The sequence below is a fragment of the Somniosus microcephalus genome, chromosome 6, assembly GCF_052327205.1.
Source record: "Somniosus microcephalus isolate GS21.2 chromosome 6, FLI_Smic_1.0, whole genome shotgun sequence".
In the NCBI taxonomy this organism is placed as follows: Eukaryota; Metazoa; Chordata; class Chondrichthyes; order Squaliformes; family Somniosidae; genus Somniosus; species Somniosus microcephalus.
In genome coordinates, this window is record NC_140992.1 from 279,175,925 (window position 1) to 279,190,478 (window position 14,554).

The 14,554-nt window shown below is 53.0% G+C and overlaps 1 protein-coding gene across 1 annotated transcript in view; it reads left to right on the top strand.

Moving 5' to 3' along the window:
• Nucleotides 1–14,554, top strand: part of pepd (peptidase D) — a 214,165-nt gene that overhangs the window by 148,425 nt on the left and 51,186 nt on the right. The window contains 2 exon segments of the mRNA XM_085991901.1: nt 10,449–10,517; nt 11,917–11,994. Coding sequence (XP_085848027.1) covers nt 10,449–10,517; nt 11,917–11,994 — 147 coding nt within the window.

Below are 14,554 nucleotides of genomic sequence, written 5' to 3' on the forward strand. Positions count from 1 at the left end.
TTGAGCATTCCCAGTATGGGCTGAGGACCAGAGTAACGGGAGTCCCGTTGATGTATTATTGTCAGATATAAATCTGAGAGACTGCTTAATTGGTGCATCTTGGAAGCAGAGACCGAGCCGGCGAATATTGTGTACACATTGATTGATTGTGTCCGATTTTGTGCATCTGACGAGCCGTTTTGAACTGTATTTCTAGACGTGAGACTGAGTTGCCGCCACAGCACAGCACGTACTTTGAATGACCTCTTGCCCCTCGATAGACTGAGATCCATCTGACGCCATTGAAACAACTACTGATTGATTCGGGAATCCCAATTGTACAGTTCAAGATTGTAACGAGCTACCACTAAACCAGGGCTCTCCTGACCTCTTGTACCCTGGAGCCCCTGGGCCACACACTGAATTATAAAATGAACAGCAAATTCAGAGAGTTTAGAAAAGATACAATGATTAGAAAACTGATTTTATAAGATACACACGTAAAAGAAAAATAAAGGACTTGGCATTTCTATAGCGCCTTTCACAACCTCAGGACGTCCCAAAGCGCTTCACAGCCAATGAAGTACTTTTGAAGTGTAGTCACCGTTGTAATGTGGGAAACGCGGCAGACAGTTTGTGCACAGCAAGCTCCCACAAACAGCAATGAGATCAATAACCAGAGAATCTGTGCTGTTGGTTGAGGGTTAATATTGGCCCAGGACGCCGGGGAGAACTCCCCTGCACTTCTTCCAAATAGTGCCGCGGGATCTTTTACGTCCCCCTGAGAGGAAGAATTTAAATATGCGGTATTTGCAGCTTTTTGCACATCTCCCGGTAGCGCGCTCAGCCGAGTCGGAAGGTTGTGGGTTCAAGCCCTGCTCCAGGATTTTAGCCCATAATCCAGGCCGACCCATTGCTGCTGTACGGAGGGAGTGCTGCTCTGTCGGAGTCACTGGGGGAGGAATCGGTCTTCGGAAAGGGCGAATTGGAACTCGGCAGCCCGTCTCGCACTGCGCCCGATTTTCTCCATTGATGGATGTGTGTCCGCTATCTTTGAACGTGATCGACAGGACTTCAAATCCAGGAAGTTCCGGTAACTCTTTTCAGTGACGTTTAGGAGCTGCAGGTGTTTGAACCTGATGCGCAGCTTGTAACTTCCCAGAGATCTAGTTCAGACTGGCATTGGTTAGAAATGGAAGAGAAGACCCTTCACTGGGGAGGGCAGACAGCGGGAATGCTCAGGCCGTGGGCTGTAGCAGGGTAAACGCCAGCGGTGCCCGTGGTCACACTTTGGGGTCACTAAGCCTTGGTTCTGGCAGCTTGCAGCTTACCACCCCCTACCCCGTCCCTCTGCCATTGTTTTCCCCCCGTCGCTGCTGTGAAGATTGAAGCAAAATATTCATCTGGTAATTGCATCATGTCCTTATCCTTTCCTGCTGCCCCTTTTCCTACATTACAACAGTGACTGCCCTTTAAAAGTCCTTCATTTGCTGTAAAGTGCTTTGTGATGTCCTGAGACCGTGAATGGTGTTTTGTAATAGAGGTTCCTCTGTAAGGAGGGGGGGGTGGCTGGTTAGAGAAGTGGTGAACAGTAAAGTCACCACCCACTCCCTGAATAGATCATGGGAATGGAGCTGGAGCGAAGAAGGGGGGGAGAGAGGACCCAGAGGGATTGGTTCTTCTCTCCATATCCCCCCAATCCTGCCCTCTCCCCATATCCCTCAACTCTACCTATCTCCTTGTCTTACCCCTCGATCTCTTCCCTCTTCAAAAATGCACCGTTGTTTCTTTGACCTCATTTGCACTGAGCGCAACTTTCAATGTCCTTCCCTGGTGACGGATTCCATGACTCCACTGCCCTTTAGGTCACATAGTTCTGCCTGATTTCCCTCCACAATTCTCACTTCCTTTAAAAAAGAGGAAGGTTTTGAGGAGCCTATTAAAGGAGGAGCAAGAGGTTTCGGGAGGGAATTCCAGAGCTCCGGGCCCAGATAGCTGAAGTCATGGCCGCCAGTGGTAGAGCGATGGAAATCGGCGCTACGCAAGAGGCCAGAATTGGAGGAGCGCAGAGATCTCGGAGGGTTGTAGCGCTGGAGGAGGTTACAGAGATGGGGAGGGGTGAGGCCATGGAGGGATTTGAAAACAAGGGTGAGCATTTTAAAATCAAGGGATTGCCAGACCGGGAACCAATGTAGGTCAGCGAGCACAGGAGTGATGATGGTCGCAAAAAGGGTCGTTAGTCCGGCAACAATAACCTCTGCGTGATTCAGGAACGAGTGGTGTTCAAACAACAACTTAATATACATTGACTAATAACTGTATTGGTTTTATACAACGGCCCTGCGGCATTACATTAAATGGTGAGCAGTTCATACAACTGGTTTCCTTTGCGAAGTCTCGTTCAAACTGATCAGACTTGTAACCTTTGTGGGTCATAGGTATGGCGAACAGGCTCCTGACGGTCGCAGGAGCACTCTAACTTTAAAGGGAAAACTGTCCCATTCTTAGACAATTGCAACGCACTCCTGGCTGGCCTCCCATGTTCTACTCTACATAAACTTGAGGTCATCCAAAACTCTGCTGCCCGTGTCCTAACTCGCACCAAGTCCCGTTCCCCCATCGCCCCCTGTGTTCGCTGACCTACATTGGCTCCCAGTTAAGCAACGCCTCAATTTAAAAATTCTCATACTTGTTTTCAAATCCCTCCATGGCCTCGCCCCTCCCTATCTCTGTAATCTCCTCCAGCCCCACAACCCTCCGAGATTTCTGGCCTCTTGAGCATCCCTTATTTTCATCATCCCACCATTGTGCCTTCAGCTGCCTGGGCCCTAAGCTCTGGAATTCCCTCCCTAAACCTCTCCGCCTTGCTACCTCTCTTTCCTCCTTTAAGACGCTCCTTGGCCATGCTTTTGGTCATCTCTAATTTCTCTATGTGGCTCGGTGTCAAATATTTTTTGATAACGCTCCTGTGAAGTGCCTTGGGATGTTTTACTATGTTAAAGGCGCTATTTAAATACTTGTTGTTGTACTCGGCAGCCTTGGGCTGCACCTGTGCGCAACAGTATGCGTAGGTGCACGTTTGCTGAGGTCACGTATCGAAGTGTTTATCCCACTTCTAATCTTTCGGCCTTCATCTCTTTTCTTACAAGCTTTGTTTATGCAACCTGATATGCGTACGCCAAGTGGCTTGCAGGCTTCCATAGCTCTGACTGCCTTAGCAGCATCTCAATGCTGTCTCTTACTGCGGTATGTGGTGTCTTAGCAACTTGTATCGTTGCCTGATTCTCTTGGCTCAGCTCATTTTGTTCACATAAACAAAAAGCTTCCCTTTTCTCCATATTCGCTCTCTGGCTTAAATGCTAAAGCAAAGCATGCTGCGATACTTTGACGATTCTAACACTTCCTTAAAGGGACATCAGTGAACCAGTTGGGTTTTTACCACAATCCGACAGCTTCACGGTCACTTTTACTGACACCAGCTTTTTATTTCCCGAATTCTAAACTGAATTAAAATTCTGAAACGGCCCTGGTGAGATTTGAACTAGTGTTCTATGGATTTACTCGTCCAATAACTGCACCACTGTACCCGTAACTGGAGTGGTGGAGTCGACAAGAGATGGATAGAAATGGAGCGGGGGCGTAATGGCAGTGTCAATCATTCTGTCCCTCGGGGGGTGGGTCTGCAGAGGTGTTGATGGTCTAAAGACCCTCATGCGTGAGGTAGGACCGACGGCGTGGGGTGATGCACGTTTAATGAGCCTGCTCTGAAGGTGCGATTACAACCACCGTGAATTAAAGCAGCACCCCGCTGGCTGGGGATAGGGAGAGAGAGAGGGGGAGGGAGCAACTAAAAACATACAAAATTGACAGGCAGCTGCTCCCTCAAGCCTGCCCTCCACACCATGATGACGAGAGCGCAAGGGATCTGTAGCGTCCAACAGAACATCCCTGTCCTCCAACAGACGACACCTCCGGCAGTGCAGCACCCCCTCGGTGCTACACTGAAGCGTCGGCCCGGATTATGGGCTCAAGTCCCGCAGTGGGGCTTGAACTCGGATGCGAGTGCTACCCACTTGCGGAGTTTAATTCTGGAGCTGCGAGCATTATTAGAAAAAATGAGCAGACAGCTGGTAAAATGGTCTTTGTTTTAATAATACAGGCTCTGTCGAAATGCAATATGGATGTGCCGGGAGGGGGAGGGAGAGTTGATGCAGTGGTAGCTTGGCTCAGTGTCGCTATTACAGGCTCATATTTTATAATGAAAAATCCAGCTGGTGGACTCATTTCAATATTCTAAATGGTACACATTTTTTGCCCAACTTTTTGAATATTGAAATTACCTTTGAGATCATCACAACATCTGGCAAATAATTAAAGAGTAGGAGTGGTAATTCAAAATGACTGGCGGAGCGTAGAGAGAGCAGTATGATGAGTTTGGAGATTGGGAGAACAGACTCGCTGTGGCTTGTCCGAGTCTCTCCTTCAGATGTGTGCGGATCACTGGAGCCTGTGGAATTGGTCCCTCTGGGAGCAATTACTCTGCTCCGCCAGCCTCGCAGCGCTGAGTGCTGTTAGCGGCAAAGCTTCCAAACTCGCCAGGCAATAAAAGGGTGTTTCCACCCTGCTGGCAAAATCGGTGAATGTCCGTTTTAGACGGGAGTATTTTCTTTTTAATCCCCAGTCCTTTCTCTCTGCTCTCTCTACGTTCCTCTACATTACAACGGTGACTGCACTTCAAAGGGACGGCATTAGCTGGAACCAGCTTTCAGATGACTTGAGGTGGAGAAAGACGACTCACTCTCTCTCTCTCTCCTGCTTTGCCTTACACACTCTCCGCTCCCCCCCCCCCCCCGTCTCTGCTTCCCCCCGTCTCTGCTTCCCCCCGTCTCCGCTCCCCCCCCCCCGTCTCCGCTCCCCCCCCCCCCGTCTCCGCTCCCCCCCCCCCGTCTCCGCTCCCCCCCCCGTCTCCGCTCCCCCCCCCCGTCTCCGCTCCCCCCCCCCCCCGTCTCCGCTCCCCCCCCCCCGTCTCCGCTCCCCCCCCCCGTCTCCGCTCCCCCCCCCCCGTCTCCGCTCCCCCCCCCCGTCTCCGCTCCCCCCCCCCCGTCTCCGCTCCCCCCCCCCCGTCTCCGCTCCCCCCCCCCCGTCTCCGCTCCCCCCCCCCCGTCTCCGCTCCCCCCCCCCGTCTCCGCTCCCCCCCCCGTCTCCGCTCCCCCCCCCCGTCTCTGCTCCCCCTCCCCCCATCTCCACTGCCCCCCTTCCTCTCACCCACCCTGTTTCCCACCCTCTCTCACTTTCTGACATTCTGTGCAATGCACATTTAGATCCTGTCATCTGAAGCAAGTTTTGCAGCACATGAATAGTCCAGCGAGTGACGGCTGCCCCGGAGAGACTCAGTAACCGACGGCAGACGCTCACTCAGTAACAGACTACAAGCAGTCACTCTGCTTAGCTTTGAACTCCCTGGTATTGCAGTGCGCAGCACACAGACAGACCAGGCCTTTCTGTGTAATAGTTTGGGAAGTGGAACCTGGGCTTTCCTCTCCTGCAGTCCGTCCTCTCTGAGGCACGCACTCCAAGTCCTGGCCAGTCAGTGAGGGTTTCACCCTCTCGCGTGGAATAATGCTGTACTCCGAGGACGCCCGCATTTCACTATCGCCTAATCTCTGGCTGTGTCTGCTGTAACGGAGTAGGAACTGAAGCTGTCTATATTCCGGAGCTGGAAGTACAATTTTATAAAGTGGTCTGACAGTAGCACAGTGCCCTTTGCTTGCACCAGTCGGATATTTGCCAGCCACCTGAGTGATGCTCGATTATAGAAGCTCTTTTCTGTCGAGCTGCTTGTCCTGTCCCAGCCACTGGGTTGTGACTGCCCCCAAAAACATTCCTTTCCTTTATTCATTCCTGAGATGTAGGCGTCGCTGGCAAGGCCGGTATTTAATGCCCTTTTGCAACTAAGCAAGAAGGCAGTGATGAGGCATCCACGTTGGTGTGGGACTGGTCACATCTAGGCCCAGACCGGGTAAGGACGGCAGGTTTCCTTCCCTGAAGGACATCAGTGAACCGACAGCTTCACCGTCACTTTTACTGAGACCAGATTTTTATATCCAGATTTTTTAAACTGAATTCAAATTCTCAAAATGGTGGGATTTGAGCTTGGGTTCTCTGGTTTGCTAGTCCAGCAACAGAACCACTACACTACCCCGCAGCATTTCGCATAAGATCTTAATGTAGGGAAATGCAGCAGCCAAATTGTGAACAGCAGGATCCCACAACAGCAATGAGAAATCCTCATAATCCTGTTCTAGAGGTGTTGGTTGAAGGATAAATGTAGGCCAGGAGGGAGAACGCCCCTTAGAAAACGGCCCAGGGATCTTCAGTGTCAGGCAGAACCTCAGCTTATTGCCTGATCTGAAAGACGGCACCTTCAACAGTGTAGCTCTCCCTTAGTACTGAGGTGTCAGCCTAGGCTGTGTGCTCAAGTCTCTGGAGTGGAGACTGAACCTTCTGACTCGGAGGCGAGAGTGCTACCACTGAACTGAGGCTTTTCTTTTTGAGTGTGAGTGTTTGATGGGACAGTGTAGAGGGAGCTTTACTCTGTATCTAACCTGTGCTGTACCTGCCCTGGGAGTGTTTGATGGGACAGTGTAGAGGGAGCTTTACTCTGTATCTAACCCGTGCTGTACCTGCCCTGGGAGTGTTTGATGGGACAGTGTAGAGGGAGCTTTACTCTGTATCGAACCCGTGCTGTACCTGCCCTGGGAGTGTTTGATGGGACAGTGTAGAGGGAGCTTTACTCTGTATCTAACCCGTGCTGTACCTGCCCTGGGAGTGTTTGATGGGACAGTGTAGAGGGAGCTTTACTCTGTATCTAACCCGTGCTGTACCTGCCCTGGGAGTGTTTGATGGGACAGTGAAGAGGGAGCTTTACTCTGTATCTAACCCGTGCTGTACCTGCCCTGGGAGTGTTTGATGGGAGCGGTGCCTCACTAAATAAATGCAAAAGTCTCAGCCAAATAATTGCAGGAAACTGCATAGCAGGAAATTCTTAAAATATTTGTCTGCAAACTGATTAATTTCTACTGATCAGTGAATAAAATCTAATGGGACCTCAGTTATTCACTGGACGGGAATCACCCGGGCTTAGTTCTGAATCAGATGGATTTAAAGTGTCATCCCCAGATTTAAGCACATGGCTCAGACTGACACTCCAGTGCAGTACTGAGGGAGCACCGCACTGTCGGAGGGGCAGTACCGAGGGAGTGCCGCACTGTCGGAGGGGCAGTACTGAGGGAGCGCCGCACTGTCGGAGGGGCAGTACTGAGGGAGTGCTGCACTGTCGGAGGGGCAGTACCGAGGGAGCGCCGCACCGTCGGAGGGGCAGTACTGAGGGAGCGCCGCACTGTCGGAGGGGCAGTACCGAGGGAGCGCCGCACTGTCGGAGGGGCAGTACCGAGGGAGCGCCGCACTGTCGGAGGGGCAGTACCGAGGGAGCGCCACACTGTCGGAGAGGCAGTACTGAGGGAGCGCCGCACTGTGGGAGGGGCAGTACCGAGGGAGCGCCGCACTGTCGGAGGGGCAGTACCGAGGGAGCGCCACACTGTCGGAGAGGCAGTACTGAGGGAGCGCCGCACTGTGGGAGGGGCAGTACCGAGGGAGCGCCGCACTGTCGGAGGGGCAGTACCGAGGGAGCGCCGCACTGTCGGAGGGGCAGTACCGAGGGAGCGCCACACTGTCGGAGAGGCAGTACTGAGGGAGCGCTGCACTGTCGGAGGGGCAGTACCGAGGGAGCGCCGCACTGTCGGAGGGGCAGTACTGAGGGAGCGCCGCACTGTCGGAGGGGCAGTACTGAGGGAGTGCCGCACTGTCGGAGGGGCAGTACTGAGGGAGTGCCGCACTGTCGGAGGGGCAGTACTGAGGGAGCGCCGCACTGTCGGAGGGGCAGTACCGAGGGAGCGCCGCACTGTCGGAGGGGCAGTACTGAGGGAGTGCCGCACTGTCGGAGGGGCAGTACTGAGGGAGCGCCGCACTGTCGGAGGGGCAGTACTGAGGGAGCGCCGCACTGTCGGAGGGGCAGTACTGAGGGAGCGCCGCACTGTCGGAGGGGCAGTATTTTGGATGAGATGTTAAAACGAGGCCCTGCCTGCCCCCTCAGGTGGATGTAAAAGATCCTACGGCTACTCTTCGAGGAAGAGCGGGAGAGTTCTCCCCTGACAGACATCCCAAAGTGTTTTACATCCAATGAAGTACTTTTGAAGTGTGGTCACTGTTGTAATGTAGGAAACGCGGCAGCTAATTTGTGCACAGCAAGCTCCCACAAACAGCACTGTGATAATGAGCAGATCATCTGTTTTAGTGATGTTGATTGAGGGGTAGATGTTGCCCCAGGACACCGGGTGAACGCCCCTGCTCTTCCAGTAGTGCTATGGGATTTTTTTGCTCCAATCTCTGGAGTGGGGCTTGGACCCACAACTCTGACACCTGGCAAGTGAGAGTTTATGCGGAGCGGTTACCAGCCCCGTCTCTCGCAGGTGTCCTCGCCGAAAGTCAGTTTCCGGGGTTTAATGGTGTGTGCAAGTGCGCCGGTGAATGAATCTCATGAATTATGCAAAACCTGCAGCTCCCCAGTGTGAGCGCCAAGCAACTGATGGTCTCAGCCACTTTGCGCTCCGATAGTAATTTAGGAAGGATGCAGCATTAGTGCGCTCACCTGGTAGTGGAGCAGCTGAGTGCTGCATTAAGATGTTTAAGCACTTGTGCGCTCTCTGATCTCGAGCCAATTCCCAGTCCTGTTTTCCTGCAGGTTCTTCCTGCCAACCCTCCACATTTCATGGTAAAACGCTCCGAGGGCTAAAGACTGCCCTCTTCTGGCGAGCTTGTGATGGTGCCTCTTTGTCTTCAAACATCAAACCTTGAGACAGACGGACAACCAACAACAGGGGTCTAGACAGAGCAGATAGAGAGAAACTGTTCCCATTGGCGGAGGGGTCGTGAACCAGAGGACACAGATTTAAGGTGATTGGCAGAAGAACCAAAGGCGACATGAGGAAAAAAACATTTTACCTACTGAGTGGTTGGGATCTGGAATGCACTGCCTGACAGGGTGGTGGAGGCAGATTCAATCGTGGCTTTCAAAAGGGAGTTCGATAAGTACCTGAAGGAAAAAAACTTACAGGGCTCCGGGGAAAGGGTGGGGGAGTGGGACTAGCTGGAGTGCTCTTGCAGAGAGCCGGCACGGGCTCGACGGGCCGAATGGCCGCCTCCTGTGCTGTAACCATTCTATGATTCTATGATCTGTTGCCCAGTCCAAAGGTGGAGATGGGTGGGAGTGGAAGGTTGGGTTGTGTAAACTTGGCTTGTATTCCCTTGAGTTTTGAAGGTCGAGATGTGATCTAATCGAGGTGTTTAAAATGTTAAGAGGATTCGCTAGGGTCACAGTGAGCTGTGGCTGTGTGTTGTGTGAACAGATTCACTCGTGCCCCAGTGTAACATGCCGCAGATGCTGGAAATCTAAAATAAAGACAGAAAATGGTACAAATTCTCGGCAGGTCAGGCAGCATCTGTGGAGAGAGAAACCGAGTTAACGTTTCAGGTCAGTGACCCTTCGTCAGAACTGGATGATGTTACAAGTGAACAGTTTTTAAGCAAGGACAGAGGCAGGAAAAGAGCGAAAGGGAGGGGCCTGTCGTTGTCATAGGTGGTGGGCAGGAGTGATTAAATGACAAAAGGGATGATGGTGCAATGGAAAAGTGGGTATAAAATTCTTACAGGGCTCGACATGGTAGATGCTGAGAGTTTGTTTCCCCTGAATGGAGAGTCTAGAACCAGGGGTCACAGTCTCCGAATAAGGGGTCGGCCATTTAGGACTGAGATGAGGAGGAATTTCTTCACTCAGAGGGTGGTGAATCTTTGGAATTCTCTGCCCCAGACGGCTGTGGAGGCTCAGTCGTTGAGTATATTCAAGGCAGAGATTGATGGATTTTTGGGTACTGTACTAAGGGAATCAAGGGATATGGAGATCGGGCAGGAAAGTGGAGCTGAGGTCAAAGATTAGCCGTGATCTCATTGAATGGCGGAGCAGGCTCGAGGGGCCGAATGGCCAACTCCTGCTCCTAATTCTTATGTTCTTATGAGACAAGTATAGAAACACAAGATGGGTCCAGAGGAGGTGTAAATGGCAACAGCAGAAGAGGAGGTAAGCACAGGGAATCTGAAAATGGAGAAGGCTTCCGTTACCCGGGAATGTGGCGGCGAGATCGCAGGGATGCAGACCACCACCACCCCACCCGCCCCCCCCCCCCCGGCTGTGTACCCAGGGGGATTCCCCCCACCCCCCAGCACCAGCCCACACCCACCCCATCGGCCAATAGGGAACGCCCCTGTTAAAGATCCTGGGGAAGGGTACTCGGGGGAGTAGTGTAGTTCCGAGTTATTTTAGTGATAATGAACCTTGTACTTTTGTTTCCCTCCAGCCTGTTCCAGCACTATTGCTACACGCGAGGCGGGATGCGCCACACTTCGTACACGTGCATATGTGGCAGGTAAGACTCCGTCTGTGGCTCTGCGATTCCTGCAATGTTCCTCGGCTTCAGTGTCTCTCAATCTGTGCAGTGCTGACACTCCTAGTGTGGTACTGAGGGAGCGCTGCACTGTCGGAGGGGCAGTACTGAGGGAGCGCCGCACTGTCGGAGGGGCAGTACTGAGGGAGCGCCGCACTGTCGGAGGGGCAGTACTGAGGGAGTGCAGCACTGAGGGAGGGGCAGTACTGAGGGAGCGTTGCACTGTCGGAGGGGCAGTACTGAGGGAGTGTCGGAGGGGCGGTACTGAGGGAGCGCCGCACTGTCGGAGGGGCAGAACTGAGGGAGCGCTGCACTGTCGGTGACATCTATCGAATTAGATGTTAAAGTGAGGACTCGTCTTCCACTGAAATGGACGTAAAAGATCCCATGGCTCTTTTCGAATAAGAGCCGGGCACCCAAATATCTGCTCCTCCATGTTCCACGGCTCGCATCATTTAGAACATGTTGCCATTTGTCATTCTCCATTACAAAGTGGTTGAGCTCACACTTCCCCCACCTGTTAGAGCCCCAGACCGCCCCCCTCCCGGAGCCCCGCACCCTGTCTCTCCCCCCCCCCCCCCGCCGCTGGTGCTCTGGAGCCTGGACCCTGTCCCCCCTCGGAGCCCTGCACCCTGTCTCTCTCTCCCCCCCCCCCCCCCCCCCGCTGGTGCTCTGGAGCCTGGACCCTGTCCCCCCTCGGAGCACGCACCCTGTCTCTCTCTCCCTCCCCCCCCGCCCCCCCCGCTGGTGCTCTGGAGCCTGGACCCTGTCCCCCGCCCCCCCCCCCCCCCCCGGAGCCCTGCACCCTGTCGCCCCCCCCCCCCGGACCCTGTCCCCCCCGGAGCCCTGCACCCTGTCTCCCCCCTCCCCCCGGACCCTGTCCCCCCCCCCCCCCGGAGCCCTGCACCCTGTCCCCCCCCCCCCGGTGCTCTGGAGCCCGGACCCTGGCGCCTGCCAGTCCTCCCCCACAATCCCCGGCCTCTGCCCCATGTCCTTGCTAGTATCCACTGCTTTATGCTGACACTCGTGGCCCTTTGGCGGCACCATGTCCTCATTGCTCTTTCCCTATAACTCTGCAGTATCAGCCCCCCTACTCCTGGATACAAGCAGAGCCTCCCCACAACACAAGCGCCCCCTACTTGTCATTAATCACATTGCTGTTTGTGGGAGGTTGCTGTGTGGAAATTGGCTGCCGTGTTTCCTACATTACAACAGTGACTACACTTCAAAAGTACTTCATTGGCTGTAAAGCACTTTGGGGCTTCCTGAGGTTGTGAAATGTTCTGGAGAAATGCAGGTCTGTCTTTCTTACTATATTCAGTGTTAGTAACAGTCCTGTCAGTACTGTACCAGACTCTCACTGTCCTGTTTTACATTGCAGTGGGGTAAATTCCTCTGTCCTGCACTATGGACATGCTGGCGCTCCGAATGACAAGACCTTACAGGATGGAGACATGTGGTAAGAGCTGTTTTATTCCTTCTATTATTTCCCCTTGATTCTGCGGTTGTGTCCTAAAGCTGCCCCCTCTCACTGGGGCAAGGTCCCAGGACCCCCCCCCCCCGGTCCATCTGGCCAGAATGTGGTGTATCGAAGGCAAGCCCGGTATCATCCTCGCTCATCAGACACTCACCTGCTCAGGAAGAGTCGGGTTGTGGTGATCGGAAGTAGGATCTACTCCCAAACCCGCTGTCATTGGGCCCCGACTTCGCACAGACCGGGGATGACCATGAGGCTTTGGCGGCCTCTCTTGGTCACTGCTTGCTTCACCCATGTATCTCTCGGAGGAGACTGCCAGTTAATCTGCCGTGGCGCACGGAGGGGCAGTCGATAAAAGGAAGTTATCAGAGCATCAGGATCTGTTTATCGCCCTCTTACCTTCAGCGGGTCCGCTGTTCGAATTGATTTGTGCCACACAGCCGCTGTTTGTGAGAGTGAAGCTCTCGCTGCGCATTCTTTCTAGTCGGGTAGAGGATTGAGGTGTGCGTGTGTAGATGGCAGTTCATGTCGGAGACTGATTGAGTATTTAATCAGTGGGACCCTCCCTCGGTTCAACATCCTCGTTTGGCCCCAGCTGGAGCATTACGTCCAATTCTGGGCACCGCACTTTAGGAAGGACGTGAAAGCTGTGGAGAAAGTACCGAAGAGATTTACCAGAATGGTTCCAGGGGTGAGCGATTTCAGTTACCTGGAGAAGCTGGGGTTGTTCTCCTTGGAGCAGAGAAGGTTAAGAGGGGATTTGATAGAGGTGTTTTAAATCATGAAGGGTTCAGATAGAGTAAATAAAGAGAAACTGTTTCCAGTGGCTGAAGGGACGATAACCGGAGGGCACAGATTCAAGGTGATTGGCAAAAGAACCAGAGGCGACTTGAGGAAAAACTTTTTTACGCAGCAAGTGGTTAGGATTTAGAATACGCTGCCTGATAGGGCGGTGGATCCAGATTTAGAATACGCTGCCTGATAGGGCGGTGGATCCAGATTTAGAATACGCTGCCTGATAGGGCGGTGGATCCAGATTTAGAATACGCTGCCTGATAGGGCGGTGGATCCAGATTTAGAATACGCTGCCTGATAGGGCGGTGGATCCCGATTTAGAATACGCTGCCTGATAGGGCGGTGGATCCAGATTTAGAATACGCTGCCTGATAGGGCGGTGGATCCAGATTTAGAATACGCTGCCTGATAGGGCGGTGGATCCAGATTTAGAATACGCTGCCTGATAGGGCGGTGGATCCAGATTTAGAATACGCTGCCTGATAGGGCGGTGGATCCAGATTTAGAATACGCTGCCTGATAGGGCGGTGGATCCAGATTTAGAATACGCTGCCTGATAGGGCGGTGGATCCAGATTTAGAATACGCTGCCTGATAGGGCGGTGGATCCAGATTTAGAATACGCTGCCTGATAGGGCGGTGGATCCAGATTTAGAATACGCTGCCTGATAGGGCGGTGGATCCAGATTCAAGAGTAGCTTTCAATGGGGAATTGGATAAATAACTGGAGAAAAAGTTGCAGGAATGTGGGGAAAGAGTGGGACTAATTGGAGAGCTCTTCGAAAGAGCCGGCACAGACTGGATGGACCGAATGGCCTCCTCCTGAGCTGTATGATTTTATGATTCCATCTAGGCAAAGACTGAGCGACAACAACAACTTGCATTTACACAGCGCCTTTAACGTAGTAAAACGTCCCAAGGTGCTTCACAGGAGCGGATTATCAGACAGAATTTGACACCGAGACACCTGAGCTATTAGGACCGGTGACCCAAAAGCTCGGTCAAGGACGTAGGTTTTAAGGAGCATCTTAAAGGAGGAGAGAGAGGTAGCGAGACGGAGAGGTTTAGGGAGGGAATCCAGAGCTTGGGGCCTCGGCAGCTGAAGGCACGGCCGCCGATGGTGGAGCAAAGTTATTCGAGGATGTGCAAGAGGCCAGAATTGGAGGAGCGCAGAGATCTCGTGGGGAGACGGGGGGTGGTGGTTGTAGGGTTGGAGGACGATACAGAAATAGGGAGGAGCGAGGTCATATAAACGTATGAAAAACATGCCCAAGGAGCTTGATCATAGAATCACTCCTCCAGCTAGTCCCACTCCCCGCCCTTTCCCCGGAGCCCTGCAAATGTCTTTCCTTCAGCTACTTATCCAACTCCCTTTTGAAAGCCTCGATTGAATCTGCCTCCACCACCCTTTCAGGCAGCGCATTCCAGATCCCAACCACTCGCTGTGTAAAAAATGTTTTTCCTCATGTCGCCTTTGGATCTTCTGTCAATCACCTTAAATCTGTGTCCTCTGGTTCTCGACCCTTCCGCCAATGGGGACAGTTTCTCTCTATCTACTCTGTCCAGACCCCTCATGATTTTGAACACCTCTATCAAATCTCCTCTCAACCTTCTCTGCTCCAAGGAGAACAACCCCAGCTTCTGCAGTCTATCCACGTAACTGAAGTCCCTCATCCCTGGAATCATTCTCATAAATCTTTTCTGCACCCTCTCTAAGGCCTTCACATCCTTCCTAAAGTACGGTGCCC